A 24,822-nucleotide genomic window follows, 5' to 3' on the forward strand; every position below is an offset into this window, starting at 1 on the left:
AGATATAGGTAGTGGCGACAGGAGGGCCTCCCCTGATGATCGGAGAGATCGGGCAGGTTTATGGTAGGAGATACGGTCACGAAGGTAGGCGGGTCCCAAACCGTTTAGGGCTTTATAAATGATGGTCTGCACCTTGAATTGGAACCGGAAGATGAACGGCAGCCAGTGGAGCTCCTTAAACAAGGGAGTAGATCTGTCCATCTGTCCATCCATCTAGATATCTGCCTGTCCATCTGTCTGTCTGTCTTTCTATCTATCCATCGATCCATCCATCCATCTAGATATCTATCTATCTATCCACCCACCCACTCATTCATCTATCTATCTGTCTATTAGTCCATCCATCCATCCATCCATCCATCCATCCATATATCTGTCTGTCTGTCTATCCATGTATCTGTCTATCTATCCATCAACCCATCTGTCTGTCAATCTGTCCACCCACCCATCCATCTATCTGTCCATCGATCCATCCACGCTTCCATCCATCGATATATCTGTCTGTTTGTCTATCAATCAGTCCATCAATCCATCTGTCTGTCCATCTGTCCACCCATCCATCCATCTATCTGTCCATCAATCCACCCACCCATCCAGCTCTATATGTGTCTGTCTGTCAATTCATGTATCTATCTATCCATCTGTTCATCCATCCATCCATACATCCATCTATCTATCTACCAATCCATCCATATATCTATCTGTCTATCTATCTACTTCTTAGTTACTTAAGTGATCCCTTGTTGTCCGAGTATGATGGTCCTCTCGAATTCCACATCACTGCTGGTCACAGCTGACCTCCAGTTAGAGCACTCAAGGGCCAGGAGTTGAGTGTGACATCTGTATTCAGAGGAAGACCTACAACATCTGTGATAGAACTCCAATAGGCCGATGATAACGTAGTCTGTGCACATTGAGAAGAAGACCTACGTCTGTTATAGAACTCCAATATGCAGATGATAACATAGTCTGTGCGCATTCAGAAGTCCTACAACATCTGCTATAGAATTCCAATATGCAGATGGTAACTTAATCTGTGTGCATTCAGAAGACCTACAATAACTGCAGCAGTAATAGTAGTAGTAATATCAGTAGTAGTAATAGCTGTTTGGTTTAAATCTAAAAATAAAAGTGGGTGCTACTATGACTACTAGTATTACTACTAGTAGTAGTAGTAGCGGTGTTGATATACATAATATATAGAGAGAAGGGAGGCACCAAGAACAAGAAGAACGAGGAAGTGATGGCAGTTGGCTGTGCATCGCGCGGGCGCTAGGACCCAGCAGGGCCGAGGGCGGCGGATCGAGGGGGAGGCTCCAGAGAGGCGGAAGGGGGCGGATTTGCTCCTCCTCTGCCGCTTTTGGCGCCTCCCTCTCGGCTGCTTCTGGCGTTTCGTCCCGCTGAGCGGCCCCTCGTGCAGGAACGACCCAAAACAGAGGTACGGGGGGTGGGGGTGGGAAATAAGATTTCTTCCTCAAGTCTCTATGCTATGGGTTTCCTCTGCAAAGCTCCCAACAGAGGAAAAGCCTTGACGCTTTGAACAATGGTTTGCAACCCATTTGGGAATGCATTGTGTTTAGGGTGCAGCTGCACTGCAGAATTAACGCAGTTTGGCACCGCATTAACTGCCAAGGGGATCCTGGGAGGATCAAGGTTTGCTTTGGATCTGTCTATTTTTCAGTAATAAAGATTTTGGTCTTTGGATACTGAAACCGTGGATACGGATAAGATTTTTCTGCCTTTCCCCCCCAAGTTGCTGCCAAGATGACCACTTTGACCCGGCAAGACCTCAACTTTGGCCAAGGTACCCAACTGATTCCATTTTAATATAGTGGAATAGTAGTAGTAATAATAATAATAATAATAATAAATACAATAAAATAAAAATATTTATGGTAATAATAAAACTAATAATAATAAATACAATAACAATAATTAATAATAAGTACACTAAATAATAAAATAATAAAATTATAATAAGCCACATAAAATTATAATAAAAATGATAATAAAATAAAATAATTATAATAGCAATAATATAATAAATAAAATAGAATAAAAATATTTATAGCAATAATGTAATAATAATAACTACAATAACAATAATTGATAATAAATACAATAACAATAATAAAATAATAAAAGTGATAATACAATAAAATAATAATAGCAATAATAATATAATAAATACAATAGAATAAAAATATAGCAATAATAAACAGAATAAACATAATAAATACAATAACAATAATTAATAAATACAATAAAATAATCAAATAAAATAATTATAATATTCAACATAAAATAATAATAATAAAAGTGATAATACAATAAAATAGCAATAATAATAAATACAATAGAATAAAAACATTTATAGTAATAATAAAACTAATAATAATAAAGACAATACCAATAATAAATATAATAAAATAATTATAATAATCAACATAAAATAATAATAATAAAAGTAATAATAATAATGAAATAATAGCAATAATAATGTAATAAATAAAATACAAAAATATTTGTAGTAATAATAAACATAATAATAAATACAATACCAATAATTAATAAATATAATAAAATAATTATAATAATCAACATAAAATAATAATAAAAGTGATAATAATGCAATAAAATAGGAGTAATAATAATAAATATAATAGTAATAATATTTTATTTTTCCAGTCGTGGCCGATGTGCTTTCGGAGTTCCTGGAGGTGGCCATCCACCTCATCCTTTACGTCCGGGAGGTTTACCCAACGGGGATCTTCCAGAAAAGGAAGAAATACAACGTACCTGTGCAGGTGAGGGCTTCCGCACGGTCGAATTAACCCAGTTTGACACCGCTTTGACTCAGTTCTGTGTAACCCTGGGAGTTGTGTCCTGGAAGCCCAGGACTGTAGAATTTTTGTAGAAATCAAGCACCATTGATTTCCATTCTGAACAGCCTCCCAGGGCAGCCCCAGGGAGAGAGCCTTGTGGTAGTCTATCCAGCCTCTCTAAATGAGCTTGTTTTCCCCTTTTGGACACAGATGTCTTGCCATCCGGAACTGAACCAGTACATTCAAGACACGCTCCACTGCGTCAAGCCCTTGCTGGAAAAGGTGAGATTTGTATTCTTTGTTATTGTTGTTACTATAGTATTATTGTTGTTGTTTGGGATTATTGATATATTATTGTTCTTGTTGTAGTGTTAGTATATTAGTATTATTGCGTATTGTATCCAGCCATCCATCTTTCTATATCTGTCTGTCCATGTATCTATCCCTCTATCCGTCCATATATGTACCTATATATTCATCAATCTATCCATCCATGTATCTGTCTGTCTGTACATGTACCTAACAATCTATGTATCTATCTGTGTATTTGTCTATGTATGTATGTGCCTGTCTGTCTATCCATGTATGTATCCATCCATCCATCCATGTATGCATGCATGCATCAATCCGTGTATCTATGTCTATCATCCATCCATGTATGTATGCATGTATGTATCTATCAGTGTATCTGTCTGTTCATATATCTATCCATGTGTCTATGTATCCATCCATCCATCCATCCATGTATCAATCAATCTGTCCATGTATCTGTCTGTCTGTCAGTCTATCCATCCATTCCATGTATGTATACAGTATATCTTATCTCTCCATCCACCCACCCATTCATCCATGTATCAATCTATCCATCCATGTAACAATCTGTCCATGTTATGATTGAGCCTCATGGCTCTGTTACTGACAGACGTGGGCGTAAGACTCCTCGAGAGTCAGATACTCTCGAGGAGCGAGAGAGAAAAAGACTGCGAGACATATTTGCAGCACCATCTGACGAGGAGTCTTTCGAAGGGTTTACGGAGAGAATGGAGGAGGGGCTGGTTAGCTCAGAGGAGGATGAGATGGATTGGACTCGGGTAAGGGAGGAAGTGGGTGCCACTGGCCATGATGGGACAGAAGATGAATGGGGACCTTCAGGATTAGACCCATGGTTTAGCTGGAGGGATGGGACGGGATCCACAGCTGGAGATGCTGTTGGGCGTAGTCAGAGGTGTTCCAGCTCTGACGAGGAAAGTGATGAGGAAACGCCCGGGTTAAGGAGGACAGCTGACAGTGATGAAGATTTGTAACTGGCATAAAATGGGGCTTGAGAGCAATTGCAAATTGCGTTGGGCAAGGTAATCTGGGCAAACGCTTGGGATCCGTGTGTGTGTGGGACGCTTCCCTGAAGACTTGTGTGCTTTCCTGTGCTGTGACGTAAGTTGATTGGAATCCAGGGTCAGACGGCGGGAGGGATTGTGTGGGCATTTGTTTGTGCAAACCTGTGCTTACTCTTATTAGCTTGACCTTCCGTCGTCTTCTTGACGGACGCCATCTCCTGCTTTGAGAACTCGGACTGAACTGACCACGGCTTGTCTTCCCCCCTTCTTGGACTTGGAAAAACTACAAACGTCTGCTTCTGGCTTTGATCTACGGAACGGAACTGGTCTACTCAACTGCTACAATCCTTGGCTGATTTACTCGTGTTGGAGATCCTGTCTGCTGTGTGTGTGGGGGAGCGACGCAAGTTACTCTAAGCACAGTGTTGGCAGCAGAGAGGAATCTGCTGCCAATTAGTTGCATTCTTTGTATCTTTTGTTCCTTGGCTTTCGTTTCGTTTATACCCAGGCTGAAGCAAGCAGTTTGTTTTTACCCGGATTAAACTCCGGTTTAATCCGGTTTATCTTTTGAACATTTACTTTTGCCCCTTTTTGCTCCTAAAGGCAAAAACTGCCTGGCCCTTGTGTTTTACGGGCATTTTTGAGTTCTGTAATCTAATAAACTCTGTTACTTTGAATCTTGTGGCGTTCTGTCCTTGACAGATTGCCCAACGCCCATAAAAAGTTTATTGCAGCAATAAACCCGTCAGGAAGACGATGGATGAGTTAAGGGTCAAAGTAGACCAATTGCAAACGGCTTTTACCGTTATCCAAACAGCTCAGGCTGTGAAAGGACATGTTTTGACTCCTGAACGCTTTGACGGAACCAGGTGCAAGTTGCCAACCTTTTTGGCACAAGTGGAGCTTTATTTTTCTCAGCTCAGTGCTCATGCTTTTCCTACAGACACTAGCAAGGTGGCCTTTATTTTGAGTTTGTTGACCGGTCCCGCAGGACAATGGGCCACTAATTTAATTTTGGGAAATGACCCAGTCAAGGACAATTTGAATAATTTCAAAAAGTTGTTAACTGATACTTTTGGGGATCCTCTCCGCACGGAGAACGCTGGGTGGGCTCTGTATCGGTTGAAACAGGGAAAGGGGACTGTTTTGGATTACTTAAATAAGTTTAACCTGTATCGCCACCAGCTGGATTGGGGGGAAAATGCATTCATGCTTTTATTTACTGCCGGGTTAAGTGATATGCTCCAGGATGAATTAGCACGCTTGGAGCCGGCTGAAAGCTGGGACGCCTTAGTAGCTAAGGTGCTGCGTTTAGACGCAAGGTTCGAGGCTCGTAAACACTCAAAAGCAATGTGTGCGCCACCCATGCATGTAACCAGGGCACCTGTGGTGATGGGGGAAGAGCCCATGGAGCTTGGGGTCTTTAAAAAGCTGTCTACAGAGGAAAAGAGCCGTAGGAGGCAGCTGGGCTTGTGTTTGTACTGTGGGAATGCTGGGCATTTTGCCAAAAATTGTAATGTGAAACCTTCCCAGCTTTCGGGAAAAGGCCAGCCCTAGTGCGACGTGAGTCCAACGCACTAGGGCTCCTCAAGCAGTCAACTGAGGGGAGGAAGCATGTTTTCGTACCCATTACATTATCTGTTGGGGGAAGGGAACTTGTTTCTACTTTGGCACTGCTGGACTCAGGGGCTACGGTCTCCTATGTAGATATTGAGTTTGCTAAGAAGCATGGCATTCCTAGAGTGCGCAAGGCATGCGACGTGTGGGTGGAAGGAGCAGATGGGAGACTGCTGGAGACTGGGGTGGTTAACCATGAAACCTCAGCAGTAACGTGGGAGGTGCAGGGAGTAACGGGAACGTTTGTGTGGGATATTACGAGCTTGCCTAGATATGATGTGATCCTGGGGATGGATTGGCTAGCTGTAGTAAACCCACAAGTAGATTGGGCAACACGTAAAGTGATCTTAAAGAGGCAGGATTGTTGCACTCTAAATGTTACTCATTCTGATATGGAGGGAGTGCCTGCTGAGTATGGGGAGTTCTCTGATGTATTTTGTAAAAGAGAAGCGGACAAATTACCACCGCACAGGCCATATGATTGCGCCATCAAGTTGGCAGAAGGTGCGAAACTGCCAGCAGGGAGGCTGTATGCCTTGACTGTACCGGAAAGGCAAGCTTTGCGGGAGTTTCTAGATGAAAATTTAGCCAAGGGGTTTATTCGCCCATCTAGTTCTCCAACTGCGGCACCGGTATTCTTTGTAGCCAAAAAGACTGGGGAACTTAGGTTGGTCTGCGATTATCGGATCCTAAACAAATACACCATTCGGGATAGGTACCCGCTGCCTTTAATCTCGGAACTGTTATCAAGGGTGCAAGGGGCTAAGGTCTTTACCAAGCTTGACCTGCGGGGGGCCTATAACTTAATCCGTATACGGGAAGGGGATGAATGGAAGACGGCATTTAACACGTGTTTCGGATGCCACGAGTTCCGAGTCATGCCTTTTGGGCTTTGTAATGCTCCTGCGGTATTCCAGAGGTTCATGAACGATGTGTTCAGGGACCTAATTGACCAATTTTTAGTGATTTATTTGGATGATATCTTGATTTTTTCTAAGGACGAGAAAGAACATCGTCAACATGTCAAGCAGGTTCTGCACCGACTGCGGGCTAATGGGCTTTTCGCCAAGGCTTCCAAGTGCGTCTTTCATGTGCCTGAAGTGGAGTTCCTAGGTCATGTAGTGTCAGGTAGGGAACTTAAAATGGACCCACATAAGGTTGACGCCGTCAACTCATGGCAGGAGCTGAAGACTAAGAAGGATGTACAAAGGTTCTTGGGTTTCGCTAATTACTACCGGGAGTTTATTCCGAATTTTGCAAAGCTCACGGTACCTTTGACGCAGCTTCTGCGCAAGAAACAGCCATTTGTGTGGGGGCGGGAAGCTCACGAGGCGTTTCTACAACTAAAGTCTAGTTTTCAATCGGACAACATACTAACCCATCCTGATGTTGACAGACCGTTCGTGGTAGAAGCGGACGCTTCTAGCTACGCGTTGGGGGCTGTATTGTCTCAGAAGGATTCCTCAGGGACCTTGCGTCCCTGTGGATTTTACTCGCGGCAACTAACACCCTTCGAGCAGAACTATACCATATGGGAGAAGGAGTTGTTGGCGATTAAGGTGGCGTTTGAGGTGTGGCGGCACTGGCTTGAAGGGGCACGGCACCAGATCGTGGTCAGATCTGATCACAAGAACTTAGAGCACTTGCAAACAGCAAAGAAGTTAAACCAGCGTCAAATCCGCTGGGCTTTGTTTTTCTCCAGGTTTAACTTCAAGGTGCAGTTCGTGGAGGGGAAGGCAAACTTGCGGGCCGATGCTTTATCCCGCAAGCCGGAATTTAAGACCAATGAGCAGGTAGTATGTCAGACCATCTTGCCTACTGCCTCTCTGTGTGTTGTAGATAATGAGCTTGGGTTACATGACCAGATCCTTGAGGCTCAGAAGGATGATGTGTGGACTCAGGAGCAACTGATGCTGCTCTCTGCAGGTAACCGTACCATACTGCCGCATCTCCAGGATCAAGACGGGGTATTGGTGCGTAGGGGGCAGGTTTACGTACCAGTAGGGACCCTCAGGTTGGAGGTGATTAGAGCCCACCATGACGAACCCATGGCTGGGCACTTTGGCAGGTTCAAGACCGTACAGCTTATCACCAGGAGCTACTGGTGGCCAAAGATGCGGCAAGACATTCTGCGCTTTTGTGACAGCTGCGCCGTTTGTCAGCAGAGTAAGACGCCTGTTGGGCGCCCTAGAGGGTTGTTATCGTCTTTACCTGTTCCGGAGAGGCCATGGCAAATCATTTCCATGGATTTTATTTCAGATTTGCCTAAGTCTGGGGGTTATACTTGTATTTGGGTGGTGGTGGATTTATTTAGTAAACTGGCTCATTTTATTCCTTGTTCAACCATTCCGGCGGCCCCTACGTTGGCCTTACTATTTACAAAGCACATCTATCGTTTGCACGGAGCACCCGAGGTGATTATTTCAGATAGGGCTCCGCAATTTGTGTCACGCTTTTGGAAACACTTCCATGAGTGTTTGGGGACTAAGTTAAACGTGTCTTCAGCTTTCCATCCGCAAACGGATGGACAGTCGGAACGGGTTAATGGGCTCTTAGAGCAGTATCTGCGTTGTTTTTGTTTAGATCAACCCACGGCTTGGGTAAAGTGGTTACCGGTGGCGGAATTTGCTTACAACAATGCGGTGCACACGTCTAGTCAGCATACGCCATTTGAGCTAACTTATGGTTTTCACCCACGGGGAGGTGTGGCGCCGTCGACCAATGTGGTCTCTTCGGACCCTGTGTACCGCTCTTCGGAAATGGCTGCATTGCATGATGTTGCCCGTCGCTTACTGTTGGAAGCTAAGGCAACGCAGAAGACTCAGGCTGACCGCCACAGGCAGGCAGGGGAGGAGTTGGAAGAAGGGGATTTGGTGTGGTTATCTTCCAAACATATTAAACAGGCTGGGGGAAAGTTTGCGCCTCGGTATTTGGGTCCCTTTCCTATCGTTAAAAAGATTTCTTCTGTTGCGTTTCGTTTGCGTTTACCGTCTAGTTTAAAGGTCCATCCAGTCTTTCATCGTTCGCTGTTGAAACTTGATACCTCTAGTCGTCGTGGTGCTATAGCGGAGGGTATCACTGCCACTTCTCCGCCATCGGGGGAGGAGGCCTTTGTGAGAGGGGATAGTGTTATGATTGAGCCTCATGGCTCTGTTACTGACAGACGTGGGCGTAAGACTCCTCGAGAGTCAGATACTCTCGAGGAGCGAGAGAGAAAAAGACTGCGAGACATATTTGCAGCACCATCTGACGAGGAGTCTTTCGAAGGGTTTACGGAGAGAATGGAGGAGGGGCTGGTTAGCTCAGAGGAGGATGAGATGGATTGGACTCGGGTAAGGGAGGAAGTGGGTGCCACTGGCCATGATGGGACAGAAGATGAATGGGGACCTTCAGGATTAGACCCATGGTTTAGCTGGAGGGATGGGACGGGATCCACAGCTGGAGATGCTGTTGGGCGTAGTCAGAGGTGTTCCAGCTCTGACGAGGAAAGTGATGAGGAAACGCCCGGGTTAAGGAGGACAGCTGACAGTGATGAAGATTTGTAACTGGCATAAAATGGGGCTTGAGAGCAATTGCAAATTGCGTTGGGCAAGGTAATCTGGGCAAACGCTTGGGATCCGTGTGTGTGTGGGACGCTTCCCTGAAGACTTGTGTGCTTTCCTGTGCTGTGACGTAAGTTGATTGGAATCCAGGGTCAGACGGCGGGAGGGATTGTGTGGGCATTTGTTTGTGCAAACCTGTGCTTACTCTTATTAGCTTGACCTTCCGTCGTCTTCTTGACGGACGCCATCTCCTGCTTTGAGAACTCGGACTGAACTGACCACGGCTTGTCTTCCCCCCTTCTTGGACTTGGAAAAACTACAAACGTCTGCTTCTGGCTTTGATCTACGGAACGGAACTGGTCTACTCAACTGCTACAATCCTTGGCTGATTTACTCGTGTTGGAGATCCTGTCTGCTGTGTGTGTGGGGGAGCGACGCAAGTTACTCTAAGCACAGTGTTGGCAGCAGAGAGGAATCTGCTGCCAATTAGTTGCATTCTTTGTATCTTTTGTTCCTTGGCTTTCGTTTCGTTTATACCCAGGCTGAAGCAAGCAGTTTGTTTTTACCCGGATTAAACTCCGGTTTAATCCGGTTTATCTTTTGAACATTTACTTTTGCCCCTTTTTGCTCCTAAAGGCAAAAACTGCCTGGCCCTTGTGTTTTACGGGCATTTTTGAGTTCTGTAATCTAATAAACTCTGTTACTTTGAATCTTGTGGCGTTCTGTCCTTGACAGTCCATCTGTCTGTCCCTCCGCCCAGCCATCTATCCATGTACCTTTCAATCTGTTGATGTATCCATGTATCTATGTATCCATCCATCCATGTACCTATCTACCTACCTACCTATCCATGTATATATATCCATCCATCCATGTATCTAATACCTTTCTATTTATCCATGTATCTTATCTGTCCATGTACCTACCTACCTATAATTAATTAATGAAATAAAATAATCATTTTTAATTATTATTTTTGGGGGATTTCAGAACGATGTGGAGAAAGTGGTGGTGGTCATCCTGGACAAGGAGCATCATCCGGTGGAGAGGTTCGTCTTTGAGATCACGCAGCCGCCTTTGCTGTCCATCAGGTGAGGGTTATTATATGAATGTTACAGAGGGGTGCCTCTGAGCATGGGCAGAGCGCCCTTCGGGGAACGGGAATGGGCTCTGATGAAGTGATGGATGGGATTTGTTTTGCAGTTCGGACTCCCTTCTCAACCACGTGGAGCAGCTCCTCCGGGCCTTCGTCCTGAAAATCAGCCTCTGCGACGCCGTCCTTGACAACAACCCTCCGGGTAGGACAGATGATAATATTATTATTATTACTACTACTACTACTAGCTGTGCCCGGCCACGTGTTGCTGTGCCTAGGACTTTATTTTTATTTTATTTTTGTTGTATGAACGTAGAGGCGTGGATGAGAGGTTGTGCTGTCAATTTTCAAGGTTGTGGGGCATTTAGTTTAGTTGTTTTGTCCGGTGCCATGATTCCATTACCCTTTTATATATATAGATTATTATTGTACAGGCATAGGCAAACTTCGACCCTCCTGGTGTTTGGACTGCAACTCCCTATTGTGTAATATTGGTGGAAAATACAGTTCTAATGGACATGTGGTCACTAAAGCAGGCATGGGCTAAATGGCCCCACATATTATTATGTCGTTATTATTTATCATCATTAGTATTAGCATAGTATTATTATGCATTGTTATTATTGGCATGTTATGATTACTATTAGGTTGCACTTTCACCGTCCTGGTCCAGGTTATTATTTATCATATTAATATTAGCATACTATTGTTATGTCATTATTTATCATCATTAGTGTTAGCATAGTATTATTACGCATTGTTATTATTAGTATGTTATTATTATTAGTATGTTATTATTACTATTAGGTTGCACTTTCACCGTCCTCGTCCACACCAGGGAAGCCGCGACCCGCAACATGGAGAAGATCCAAGTCATCAAGGTGAGAAAGCGGCATTTTCTTTTAATTCCAGGATTAGAAACGCAATATAACGTATTTAATGTCAACTCCATCCAACAAACCCGTTTTGTTTTTCCTCCGCAAAGGATTTCCCTTGGATCCTGGCCGACGAGCAGGACGTCCATATGCATGACCCACGCCTGATCCCGCTGAAGACCATGACGTCGGACCTTCTAAAGGTGAGCCGACCTTACTACAACTTTACTACAACTTTACTACGAACCAGATCTTACTACATCCCTTGCTTTGGAGCTTATTTCTGGATTATTTCCTCCCAACAGATGCAGCTGTATGTCGAAGAGCGGGCTCAGAAAGGGACCTGATCAAGCCTTCGTAAATATCGCAGAGTGCATTTAAGAGGAACCAGTGAGGATGTCATTCAAACCCTGTTGTTTTTCTCTATGGGGTTCTTGGTCTTAAATCCTATTTATATGTGACTTTGTTTACATCGGTGGGGTTTCCCCCGGATATTAAATAATCCTCTGATGCTTTCCGCTCCTTCCGTTGGTGCTTTTCACGTTGTTGTTGATTTCTTGCGTTTTGCAAAAGGAGGTACGAGGTACGCGCAGGGCGTGGGGCATCACGGGGCCACATCGGGGCCGACGGAGAGGCTGGAGTTGGTGACACGGACCCCGTACCACCCGGACCAGAACTGCGTGTCGCGGCCTCCGTGGCGGAAGAGGATGTGGCGCACGCCCGGAGGGTAGTCATGGAAAGTGTGCGAGGCCTGCGGGGAGGGAAGCCAGAGAGTAATCTCCTTTGGGTAATAGTAGTAATAATACCAATAGTAGTAATAATGACAATAGTAGTAATAATAGTGGGAAGGGAAGCCAGAGAGTAATCTCCTTTGTGTAATAGTAGTAATAATAATACCAATAGTAGTAATAATGACAATAGTAGTAATAATAGTGGGAAGGGAAGCCAGAGAGTGATCTCCTTTGGGTAATAGTAATAATAATAATACCAATAGTAGTAATAATGACAATAGTAGTAATAAAAGTGGGAAGGGAAGCCAGAGAGTAATCTCCTTTGGGTAATAGTAATAATACCAATAGTAGTAATAATAGTGGGGAGGGAAGCTAGAGAGTGATCTCCTTTGGGGAATAGTAGTAATAATAATACCAATAGTAGTAATAATAATGACAATAGTAGTAATCATAGTGGGAAGGGAAGCCAGAGAGTAATAGTAGTCATAATAATACCAATAGTAGTAAATATAATGACAATAGTAGTAATAATAGTGGGGAGGGAAGCCAGAGAGTAATCTCCTTTGGGTAATAGTAGTAATAATAATACCAATAGTAGTAAATATAATGACAATAATAGTAATAATAGTGGGGAGGGAAGCCAGAGAGTAATCTCCTTTGGTAATAGTAGTAATAATAATACCAATAGTAGTAAATATAATGACAATAGTAGTAATAATAGTGGGGAGGGAAGCCAGAGAGTAATCTCGGTTGGGTAATAGTAGTAATAGTAGTAATAATAATAGTAATAATGACAATAGTAGTAGTGGGGAGGGAAGCCAGAGAATAATCTCCTTTGGGAATAGTAGTAATAATAATACCAATAGTAGTAAATATGACAATATTAGTAATTATAGTGGGGAGGGAAGCCAGAGAGTAATAGTAGTAATAATAATACCAATAGTAGTAAATATAATGACAATAGTAGTAATAATAGTGGGGACGGAAGCCAGAGAGTAATCTCCTTTGGATAATAGTAGTAATAATAATACCAATAGTAGTAAAAATAATGACAGTAGTAGCAATAATAGTAGGGAGGGAAGCCAGAGAGTAATCTCCTTTGTGTAATAGTAGTAATAATAATACAAATAGTAGTAATAATAATGACAGTAGTAGTAATAATAGTGGGGAGCTAAAATAGTGGGCAACTAAAATGATCAAAGGTCTGGAGAACAAGCCCTATGAGGAGCGGCTTAAAGAGCTGGGCATGTTTAGCCTGCAGAAGAGAAGGCTGAGAGGAGACATGAGAGCCATGTACAAATATGTGAGGGGAAGTCATAGGGAGGAGGGAGGGAGCTTCCTTTCTGCTGCCCTGCAGACTAGGACGCAAGGGAACAAGGGCTTCAAACTACAGGAAAGGAAGGAGATTCCACCTGAACATCAGGAAGAACTTCCTCACTGTGAGAAGGGCTGTTCATCAGTGGAACTCTTTGCCCCGGAGTATGGTGGAGGCTCCTTCTTTGGAGGCTTTGAAACAGAGGCTGGATGGCCATCTGTCGGGGGTGCTTTGAATGCGATTTCTTGCTTCTTGGCAGGGGGTTGGACTACTATTCTATGATTCTATGGGAGGGAAGCCAGAGAGTAATCTCCTTTGGGTAATAGTAGTAATAATAATACCAATAGTAGTAATAATAGTGGCGATAGTAGTAACAATACTACTAATGGGGGAAGGGAAGCTGGAGAGTCAGCCCATTGCAATTTCCTTTGTGCAATAATAGTGATAGTAGTAATAATAGTAGTAATAGTAATAATAGTGGCGATAGTAGTAATTATAGCACTAATAGCGGAGAGGGAAGCCGGAGTCAGCCCATTGCAATCTCCTTTGGGTAATAATAGTAATAGTAATAGTGATAGTAATAGTAGTAACAATAATGCCGATAGTAGTAATAATAGTATTAATAGCGGGAAGGGAAACCGGGGAGTCAGCCCATTGCAATCTCCTTTGGATAATAATAGTGATAGTAATGATAGTAATAGTAGTAATAATAATAATAATAGTGATAGTAGTAATAGTACTAATGGCCAGGGAGGGAAGCCAGAGTCAGCCCATTGCAATCTCCTTTGGGTAATAATAGTAATATTAGTAATAATAATAGTGATTGTAGTAGTAATAACAGTAATAGTAATAATAGATATAGTAGTAATGATAGTACTAATAGTGGGAAAGGAAGACAGAGAGTCAGCTGTTGCCATGTCCTTTGGGTAATAATAGTGACAGTAGTAATAATAGTAATAATAATAATAGCTGTGGCGCAGCTGTTGAGCAGCTGCCTTAAATCACTCTGACCATGAGGTCATGAGTTCGAGGCCAGCCCGTGGCGGGGTGAGCACCCGTCAATTAAAAATAAAAAATAGCCCCTGCTCGTTGCTGACCTAGCAACCCGAAAGATAGTTGCATCTATCAAGTAGGAGATAAGGTACCACTAAAGTGGGGAGGCAAGATTAACTAATTTACGACCTGGAATGAGGAAGTGCCGTCAGTGTGGATGATGAAGCAGCTGCTCCCCCCTGTGGCCAGAATCGAACATCCCCTCAGAAGAACGTTAACTTGCCTCTGTATGTGTCTCTCAGTCTCTGTTTGATGTGTTTATGGGCATTGAATGTTTTCCCTTTGTGTGTTATAATGTGATCCGCCCTGAGTCCCCTTCGGGGTGAGAAGGGCGGAATATAAATACTGTAAATAAATAAATAAATAATAGTAATAATAGTACTAATAGCCAAGGAGGGAAGCCAGAAAGTCAGCCCACTGCAATCTCCTTTGGGTAATAATAATAGTAATAATAACAATAGCAGCGATAATAGAAATAATAGTACTAATAGTGGAGAGGGAAGCCAGAGAGTCAGCTCATTGCAATCTCCTTCAAGTAGTAATAGTAGTAACAATAATAGCAACTGTAGTAATAATAGCAGTATTGATTGCAATAAGACGTGGTGCATGCGGAGGCCGAGATCTGGGAGATCTTTGGACGGCCCAGGCCCAGCGTTACCTGCCGCCACTCGGCGTCGCTCCATTGCTCAATGACCACGTCTTCCGGGCAGAACTCTTGCAGGACGATGTAGTCGGAGGAGAGAAGCTGGACGCAGAGCTGGTAGAGGCAGCCGCAGTCGTGGCGGGCGGCAAACCTGGCGGGGTTGGTGTTGGAAACAAGGAGTCACTCAATGGAGTCCTCTCTCCGCACAGGGCTTGGACCCCCTTTAGGGGTCCCTTCTAAATCTAGGATATTATTATTAGTATTATTATTACATTGGTATGTTATTATCATCAGGTGCATATTATTATATTACTATACTATTATTAGTAGTATATTATTATTACATTAGTATACTATTAGTAGTAGTATACTATATTAGTATACTATTACTATTACTACTAGTAGTATATTATTACATTAGTATACTATTTTTATTAGTATATTATTCTTACATTAATATACTATTAGTAGTAGTATATTATTATTTTAGTAGACTCGTATATTGTTATTTTATTAGTATACTATTATTATTACTACTAGTAGTATATTATTACATTAGTAGACTATTATTAGTATATTATTATATTAGTATACTACTAGTAGCATGTTATTACATTAGTATGCTATTAGTAGTAGTATATTATTGCATTAGTATACTATTATTAGTAGTATATGGTTATATTAGTATACTATTATTATTACTACTAGTCGTATATTATGTTAGTATACTATTATTAGTAGTATATTATTACATTAGTATACTATTAGTAGTGGTATATTATTATTATTATTATTATTATTATTACATAAGTATATAGTATATTATTATTATTATTTATTAGCAGAGCTTGGATGACCCTTTCTTAGGAGGGCTTTGGCTGTGTCTTCCTGCCTGGCAGAAGGAGTGTGGACTAGATGCCCTTTGGGGTCCGTTTCAGTGGAGCCTCCTTCCTCCTCCGGTGGGGTTTTGAACCGAGGCTGGATGGCCATCTGTCGGGAGGGGTTGGATCGTGTATTCCTGCTTACCGGAAGGAGGTTGGGCTGGATGCCCTTTGGGGTTCCCTAAACGCCCCGACTCACCAGTCCTTGACCACGATGTCCGGCCTGACTTCGTCCATCAGCTCATCCCAGTAGCCTTCTTTCTTCAAGGTGATCATCTGGCTCTTGATGCAGGAGCTGAGCCGTTACGGATTGCGGTCAGAACTGTTATGACGCCCTTCAGCCCCCGCCCCTAATGAAGGATATATAGTATCTCTAATACCCCAACTCACTAGAAGGATGTGACAAAGTACTTCTGAACATGCGGGTGAGGGAATCCGCGCCCATGAGCCCCAGGGATGGCCTCAATTTTCCACTCGTCCCCGCCGTTCTCGTCTATGCTCCAGCGACTAAAACCGTCTGCAGTTAAGTAGAAATAATAATAATAATAATTAGGAAACCATAATTATAAGGTTACATATATATTTATGTTTGAAAACATAATTAAATTACGTTATGTTGATTCTTGGGAGCAGTTACGCTGTTCTGACATCCACCCGGCCAGATGAATAAAACCTCTGTTACTGCCTTCGAAGTCGGTCATGTTAAAATGGGCTCAAGATACAGGTTGTAACATAATATTAACAGTTTGGAAATAGTAAGAATTGTTTAGTAGTAATAATAGCAACAATAATAGTGACAATACTACTAGTAATAGTAATAATAACAAAAGTAATAATACAAATAATAACAACAGTAATAATAATAAAAATAATAAGTTATAATAATAATAAGTAACAACAACTGAGTCCCCTTCGGGGTGAGAAGAGCGGGGTATAAATACAGTAAATAAATAAGTAAACAACGGTAACAATGCCAATAACAGCAACAGTAGTAACAATAGTAGCAAGAAGAGTAATAGGAACAATAGCAGCAATAATAGCAATATTAATAGTAGTAAGAAGAGTAATACATAGTAGCAATAGTAGCAATACCAACAGCAGTAATAATAAAATAGTAGCAACAGTAATAGGAGTAATAGTACTAACAATAGCACCAACAGTAATATTAAGAGTAATCATAGTAAGAACGGTGGCAATAATAGTAATAGTATTAATAAGAGCAATAGCTGCTATTGCCACTAATGCTACTATACAAAAGCAATAATAGCCATATCAATAGTAGTGACATTAATAGTAGCAATAGCAGTAAGAGTAATAGTAAGAGTAATAACAATAACACCAACACTAATAATAGTAACAGTAATAATAGTAAGAACAGTAGTAGTAATAATAGTAGTAGTAATGGTAATAGAAGTAATAGTAGCAACAATAGCACCAACAGTAATAATATTAAGAGAATAATGGTAAGAACAGCGATGGTAATAGTAGTAGTAATAGTAGGAATAAGAGCAATAGTCGTATAGTAACATTAGTGGCAATAGCAGCATCTATATTAATGTCAATAATAGCCATATCAATAATAGCAATAATAAAAATAGTAGCAACATTAATTGTAGCAATAGCAATAAGAGTAATAGTAATAATAATACCAACACTAATATTAACAGTATTAATAGTAATAACAGTAGAAATAACAGTAAGAATAGAAGTAGTAGTAGTAAGAGTGGTAGTAATAAGAGTAGTAGTAATGGGGATTTATATATATAGGTATAGATATAGATATTAGTAATAGTTGCAATAGTAGCAATAATAGCATTATTAATAGTAGTAAGAAGAGTAATATGTAGTAGCAATAGTAGCAATACCAACAGCAGTAATAATAAAATAGCAACAATAACAATATTAGCAGTTGTAATAGCAATAGTAATAAGAGTAATAGTAATAATAATAATAATAATAAAACTTTATTTATACCCCGCCACCATCTCCCCAATGGGGACTCGGGGCGGCTTACATGGGGCCATGCCCAAAACAATACAATGTAAACAGCATATAAAAGAACAGCACAACACAATACAATAAACAATACAGTAAATAATATCCATTACAAAATAAAACAAGGAGACAATAAAAACAAGGGCAGACCACATGAACATTAAGTTAAAACTCGGGGTGAGAAAGACATAAAAATAAAAACCACAGCGAACAGGGTCATAAGGGAGTGGGGTATTCTGGAGGATAGATATTAGGGGGAGCAACGGAAAAGAAATATAAAATGGTTACTCTCCAAAAGCGCAGCGAAAGAGCCATGTTTTCAAGTCTTTCTTGAAGGCTGCTAGTGTGGGGGCTTGCCTAATCTCCGCGGGCAGAGAATTCCACAATCGGGGGGCCACAGCAGAAAAGGCCCCTCCCTTGTTCCCACAAGGCGGGTCTGAGATATCGGGAGTGGGGACAGGAGAGCTTCCCCTGATGAGCGAAGGGATCGTGTAGGCTTGTGGTAGGAGATACGGTCACGAAGGTAGGTGGGGCCCAAACCGTTTAGGGCTTTATATGTGATGGTATACACCTTGAATTGGGACCGGAAAATAAAAGGCAGCCAGTGGAGCTCCTTGAACAGGGGAGTAGATCTCTCCCTGTAACTAGTAGCAACAATAGCACCAACAGTAATAATATTAAGAGTAATAATATTAAGTAAGAACAGCGGCAATCATAGTAATAAGAGCAATAGTTGCATAGTAGCATTAGTGGCAATATCAACAGCAATAATAGCCCTATTAATACAGTAGAGTCTCACTTATCCAACACTCGCTTATCCAACGTTCTGGATTATCCAATGCATTTTTGTAGTCAATGTTTTCAATATAACGTGATATTTTGGTGCTAATTTTGTAAATACAGTAATTACAACATAACATTACTGCGTATTGAACTACTTTTACTGTCAAATTTGTTGTACAACATGATGTTTTGGTGCTTCATTTGTAAAATCATAACTTATTTTGATTTTTAATAGGCTTTTTCTTAATCTCTCCTTATTATCCAACATATTCGCTTATCTAACGTTCTGCCGGCCCGTTTATGTTGGATAAGTGAGACTCTACTGTAGTAGTAGTAATAAAATTAGTAGCAACATTAATAGTAGCAATAGCAATGAGTAATAGTAATAATAACACCAACTCTAATAGTAACAGTAATAATAGTAAAACAGTAGCAGTAACAACAGTAAGAATAATAGTAGTAGTAATAGTAGTAGTAGTAATGGGGATTTATATACAGTAGAGTCTCACTTATCCACTTTCTGGATTATCCAACGCATTTTTGTAGTCAATGTTTTCAATATATCATGATATTTTGGTGCTAAATTTGTAAATGAACTACTTTTTCTGTCAAATTTGTTGTATAACATGATGTTTTGGTGCTTAATTTGTGAAATCATAACCTATTTTGATGTTTCATAGGCTTTTTCTTAATCTCTCCTTATTATCCAACATATTCACTTATCCAACATTCTGCCGGCCTATTTATGTTGGATAAGTGAGACTCTACTGTAATAATAATAATAATAATAATAATAATAATAAGAAGAAGAAGAAGAAGAAGAAGAAGAAGAAGAAGAAGAAGAAGAAGAAGAAGAAGAACATCATACAATCCTAAGGTTTGGAGTGACCCCTAAGGATCATCCAGATCAACTTCCTTCTACCATGCAGGAGGACACAATCCAAGCATTCCTGACAGATGGCCATCCAGCCTCTACATAATAATGATGAAGATGAAGATGATGATAATGATGATGATGATGATGATGATGATGATAATAGAAGCATAGAATCCAAGAGTTTGGAGAGACCCCTAAGGGCCATCCAGCCCAACCCTTTCTACTATGCAGCAGGACACAATCCAAGCATTCATAACACATGGACAACGTATAATACTATACAATATGACACAGGGACATAGACCCCCTCTACCCTCACCACTTTCACAGTACACAAACAAATGCATACTAAACATAAAGACAACCATACAACAGACATCCAATACCACCACTACCTCAACAAGTTCTCACCAACACCACCAGACAACGCCACAGCAACACGTGGCCGGGCACAGCTAGTGTGTGTGTGTGTGTGTGTATATATATATATATATATATAGGTATAGGTATAGATATTAGTAATATTAGCGATAGTAGCAGTAACAATGGTACTAGTACTGCAATACATTTCCCTCCCGTAAAGTCGTACCTTCTGCGCATGGGTTCTTGATCAGGTTCCGTTCCAAGCTGCACAGGAAGTAGTGGATCTTCCAGTCCGGAGGGGTTTTCTCCGGGTTCCTGGCGTGATATCCGTCACGTTGGCATTTGCGCTTCCAAAGGCTCGGCAGGTCGACCAAGTCCCGCCAAAGCGGACACACCGGGCGGCAGTTGCGGATTAATTCCCTCGCCGGGATCCGGATCAGGATCTCGATCAAAACGTCTTCTGGCAGATCGCAGACGTTGGCCATTTTGTGCCTTGGGCGGCAAAAAAAATAATATTTTTTTTCTAAATAATAAATAAATGATAAATAACAAAATAATAAATAAAGTTCCTTCTCTAAAGCCTCGTCCTCTGCCTAGCTGGAGGTTTCTTTTAGCAGCATCAGCATGATAATAATAATTATATATATATATATATATAATAAGCAGACATATAATAAATATAAGATAAACAATAAATAATAAAAATAGCAAAAATAAAAAATTCATAAATAAAAGAAGTTCCTTTTCTAAAGCCTCGTCCTCTGCCTAGCGGGAGTTTTCTCTTAGCAGCATCAGCATGAAAATAATAATAATATATAATAAAATAATGAAAAATAAATATATGATACATCAATACATAATGAATACATCAATAATAATAATAATAATAAATATATGTTACATAAATACATAATAAATACATCAATAATAATAAAAATAAAAATAAATGTTACATAAATAATATATGATACATAATAAATACATGAATAATAATAAAAATAAATATATGATACTTAAATATATAATAAATACATAAATAATAATAAATATGATACATAAATACATAAATAATAATAAATATGATACGTAAATACATAATAAATACATAAATAATATAATAAACATGATACATAAATACATAATACATAGATAATTATAATAAAAACAATAATAAACATGATACATAAATACATAATAAATACATGAATAATAAATAATCATAATAAATATGATACATAAATGCATAATAAATACATTAATAATAATAATAAATAATAATCATAATAAATATATGATACATAAATGCGTAATAAATACATAAATAATAATAATAATAGATACATAAATACATAGATAATAAATAAAAATAATGAAAAATAAATATATGATACATAAATACATAATAAGCACATAAATAATAAAATAATGATAATATTAATAAATGTATGATATATAAACACATAATACATAAAAATAAATAATAAATATATGATAATTACATAATACATACATTAATAATAATAATAAATATATGATACATAAATGTGTAATAAATACATAAATAATAAAAATATGATACATAAATACATAGATAATAATAAATAAAAATAATGAAAAATAAATATATGATACATAAATACATAATAAGCACATAAATAATAATAATAAATAATGATAATATTAATAAATGTAATAAACACATAATACATAAATAAATAATAATACATATATGATAGATAATTACATAATACATAAATAAATAATAATAAAGAATAATAAATATATGATAGATAAAATATGAATATAATGAATACATAAATAATAATAATAATAAATAAGAATAATAAAAATAAATATATGATAACCTAGCTGTGCCCAGCCATGCGTTGCTGTGGTGTTATCTAGTGGTGTTGGTGAGAACTTGTTGAGGCTGGATGGCCATGTGTCAGGAGTGCTTGGATTGTGTCCTCCTGCATGGTAGAAGGAAGTTGATCTGGATGATCCTTAGGGGTCACTCCAAACCTTGGGATTGTATGATGATGTTGTTATTATTGTTATTAGCATTAGTATTAGTATTGAGAGGCTGGGTGGCCATCTGTTGGGAGTGCTTGGATTGTGTCATCCTGCATGGCAGAATTGGGTTGGACTGTATGACCTTCAGGGGTGTCTCCTAACTGTCTGATGCTATGATTTGATGTGTATTATTATTGTGCAGATATTGGATGGGCATCTGTCAGGAGTGGTTGGCTTGTGTCCTCCTGCATTGTAGAAGGAAGTTGAACTGGATGACCCTTAGAGGTATCTGCTAACCTTAGGACTGTATTATTATTATTATTATTATTATTATTATTATTATTATTATTATTATTATATTATATATTGATAGTTATATAAATTAGATGGCCTTCCCTGGCCCCTCTTTCCACAATGCAACAAACAAGATAGACATGTTGGATATCATATCACAAAATCACAAGTCGAACACTTCCCAAGCGTCTAGGACTGTGTGATGTATTTTCAGATGATGCGTGCAGATCCCAGTCGGGTGGCCTTTTGCAGTTGGCAGATCGTGATTTTGTCAATGTCTATTGTTTCCAAATGCCGGCAGAGATCTTTTGGCACAGCACCCAATGTGCCCATCACCACCGGGACCACCTGCACTGGTTTCTGCCAGAGTCTTTGAAGTTCAATCTTGAGGTCCTGAGAGCGGCTGAGTTTTTCCTGTTGTTTTTCGTCAATGCGACTGTCACCTGGGATGGCGACATCAATGATCCAAACCTTCCTTTTTCTTTTTTCTTTTTTATTTTTATTTTTTTATTACTATTTGCACTATTTGGTTTATTTGTGTATGTGTTTTTTTTTTTGGTTTTTTTTTTTGTTCTTTTGATCGGTTGTTTTCTGCGGGTTCCTCTGGTTGGACTCTCTCTTTTCTCTTTTTCCATTTACCCATGCACACACCCCCCCTTCTTACCTCCCCTCTCTGTTTCCACTACTCAGTTGTTAATTTTATCTGAAATTCTAATAAAAATTTATTTTTTAAAAAAAATGAGCCAAACCTTTTTCTTTTCCACAACTGTGATGTCTGGTGTGTTGTGTTCCAGAACTTTGTCAGCCTGGATTCGGAAGTCCCACAGTATCTTTGTGTGCTCATTTTCCAATACTTTTGCAGGTTTGTGATCCCACCAGTTCTTTGCTGCTGGAAGGTGGTACTTGAGGCATAAGTTCCAATGAATCATTTGGGCCACATAGTTGTGCCTCTGATTGTAGTCTGTCTGTGCAATTTTCTTACAGCAGCTGAGGAGATGATCCATGGTTTCGTCGGTTTCCTTGCACAGTCTGCACTTTGGGTCATCAGCTGATTTTTCGATCTTGGCCTGAATTGCCTTTGTCCTGATGTCTTGCTCCTGGGCTGCAAGGATCAGGCCTTCTGTCTCCTTCTTCAGGGTCCCATTCGTGAGCCAGAGCCAGGTCTTCTATTATTATTATTATTATTATTATTATTAATTGCCTTTGTCCTGATGTCTTGCTCCTGGGCTGCAAGGATCAGGCCTTCTGTCTCCCATTCGTGAGCCAGAGCCAGGTCTTCTATTATTATTATTATTATTATTATTATTATTATTATTATTATTATTATTATTAATTGCCTTTGTCCTGATGTCTTGCTCCTGGGCTGCAAGGATCAGGCCTTCTGTCTCCTTCTTCAGGGTCCCATTCGTGAGCCAGAGCCAGGTCTTCTCCTTATCAGCTTTTCCTTCAATTTTGTCAAGGAACTTTCCATGCAATGTTTTGTTGTGCCAGCTGTCAGCTCTAGTTTGTAGTGCGGTTTTCTTGTACTGGTTTTTTGTCTGCTGTGCTTTGAGGAGTTTCTGATTTTTGACTTCAATCAAAGCAGGTTCTTCACTTTGCTTTACATATTCTGCCAGGGCATGTTCTTCTTCTTCTTTGCTTGTTTGACTTGCAAGAGTCCTCTGCCCCCTGATCTTCTAGGCAGATATAGCCGGTCAACATCACTGCGAGGATGCAGTGATTATTATTATTATTATTATTATTATTATTATTATTATTATTATTATTATTATTATTGAGAGGCTGGGTGGGCTGAGTAGGTTGCTAGGAGACCAAGTGGGCGGAGCTTAGCCTTCTAACTGGCAGCAATGGGATAAAAACAATTATTCCTCTCCCTCTAATTAGGACTTTATTTTTCTTTTCTTTTTGTAGTATGAACGTAGAGGCATGGATGAGGGGTTGTGCTGCCAAGTTTAGTGTTTCTGGGATGTGTAGTTTTGTTGTTTTGTCCTAGGCCGAAATTTCATTACTCTTTTATATATAAATACATAATTAATACATAGATTAATAATAAATCTCTCTCTCTCTCTCTTTCTGTCTATCTATATATTTATTTATCTCTCCACCCATCCATCTGTCAGGGTTGGACTAGATGGCCTTTGGGGGTCCCACCCAATTCTAGGATTCTCAATGGATCCATCTAATTTATATAACTATCAATCTTATCTTTCCATCAATGATGTTATCTATCTCTGGGACACACAGGGAGAGCCCCAAAGGGCTGGGAGGGGTTGACACGCGTCTTGACACGCGTCACGCCATTCCCACGTGCAGCAGGGAATCCCTCCTTCCCTGGCCCCTCTTTCCACAATGCAAGCCTCTTTCTGGGTTTTTGGTGGGTTTACCTTTGGAAAGTCGAGGGAAAGAAAGGGTGTCTGGCCCAAGGAATCCGCAAAGCATGAAACGCGTGTCAAGCCATTGCTTCTGGGAAGGAAATGCAAAGGCTTGGCATACTGTAGAGCTATGAAGAAGTTAAAGAGTGATGCACCTCCCTTTTGTAAAGAGGGCACTTCCGGGTTGCTTGAGTTAAAGTTGGCAAAAGCTGC

At 40.0% G+C, this 24,822-nt stretch overlaps 2 protein-coding genes across 7 annotated transcripts; one reads left to right on the forward strand and one right to left on the reverse strand.

The window, feature by feature from the left end:
• The first annotated feature begins 1,300 nt into the window (after nt 1-1,300).
• Nucleotides 1,301-11,815, forward strand: mad2l2 (mitotic arrest deficient 2 like 2). 5 transcript variants are annotated; one of them, XM_062966711.1, is made up of 9 exons: nt 1,304-1,438; nt 1,754-1,804; nt 2,689-2,807; nt 3,036-3,107; nt 10,309-10,409; nt 10,522-10,616; nt 11,222-11,295; nt 11,400-11,492; nt 11,595-11,815. In XM_062966711.1, the coding sequence occupies exons 2-9, from the start codon at nt 1,765-1,767 to the stop codon at nt 11,634-11,636; spliced, it is 636 nt and encodes a 211-aa protein (XP_062822781.1). In that variant the 5' UTR covers nt 1,304-1,438; nt 1,754-1,764; the 3' UTR covers nt 11,637-11,815. The 5 variants fall into 5 exon arrangements, with proteins under 5 accessions (XP_062822780.1, XP_062822781.1, XP_062822779.1 ...); XM_062966710.1 differs by having other exon boundaries at nt 1,301-1,438; nt 1,682-1,804; nt 11,400-11,815; XM_062966709.1 differs by having other exon boundaries at nt 11,400-11,815.
• Nucleotides 11,291-24,758, reverse strand: LOC100560165 (F-box only protein 6). Of its 2 annotated transcripts, XM_062966708.1 has the most exons (6): nt 24,622-24,758; nt 20,157-20,422; nt 16,303-16,429; nt 16,112-16,207; nt 15,047-15,182; nt 11,894-12,040 (listed from the first exon to the last, which is right to left on the reverse strand). In XM_062966708.1, exons 2-6 carry the CDS (start codon nt 20,413-20,415, stop codon nt 11,894-11,896), a joined length of 765 nt encoding a protein of 254 aa, XP_062822778.1. In that variant the 5' UTR covers nt 20,416-20,422; nt 24,622-24,758. The 2 variants fall into 2 exon arrangements, with proteins under 2 accessions (XP_062822777.1, XP_062822778.1); XM_062966707.1 differs by lacking the exon at nt 15,047-15,182 and having other exon boundaries at nt 11,291-12,040.
• Nucleotides 24,759-24,822: the final 64 nt, after the last annotated feature.

Source organism: Anolis carolinensis, unplaced genomic scaffold, assembly GCF_035594765.1.
Source record: "Anolis carolinensis isolate JA03-04 unplaced genomic scaffold, rAnoCar3.1.pri scaffold_28, whole genome shotgun sequence".
Taxonomy (NCBI): Eukaryota; Metazoa; Chordata; class Lepidosauria; order Squamata; family Dactyloidae; genus Anolis; species Anolis carolinensis.

Excerpts from the sequence above, each read along its gene's own strand:
- mad2l2 (XM_062966710.1), top strand. The coding sequence starts at position 1,765 with ATGACCACTTTGACCCGGCAAGACCTCAACTTTGGCCAAG. Across the intron at positions 1,805-2,688 it reads AGACCTCAACTTTGGCCAAG|TCGTGGCCGATGTGCTTTCG; the intron begins GTACCCAACTGA and ends TTATTTTTCCAG. Across the intron at positions 2,808-3,035 it reads AATACAACGTACCTGTGCAG|ATGTCTTGCCATCCGGAACT; the intron begins GTGAGGGCTTCC and ends TTTTGGACACAG.
- LOC100560165 (XM_062966707.1), bottom strand. The coding sequence starts at position 20,415 with ATGGCCAACGTCTGCGATCTGCCAGAAGACGTTTTGATCGAGATCCTG. Across the intron at positions 16,430-20,156 it reads CAAGAACCCATGCGCAGAAG|ACGGTTTTAGTCGCTGGAGC; the intron begins GTACGACTTTAC and ends ACTTAACTGCAG. Across the intron at positions 16,208-16,302 it reads TACTTTGTCACATCCTTCTA|CTCCTGCATCAAGAGCCAGA; the intron begins GTGAGTTGGGGT and ends GTAACGGCTCAG.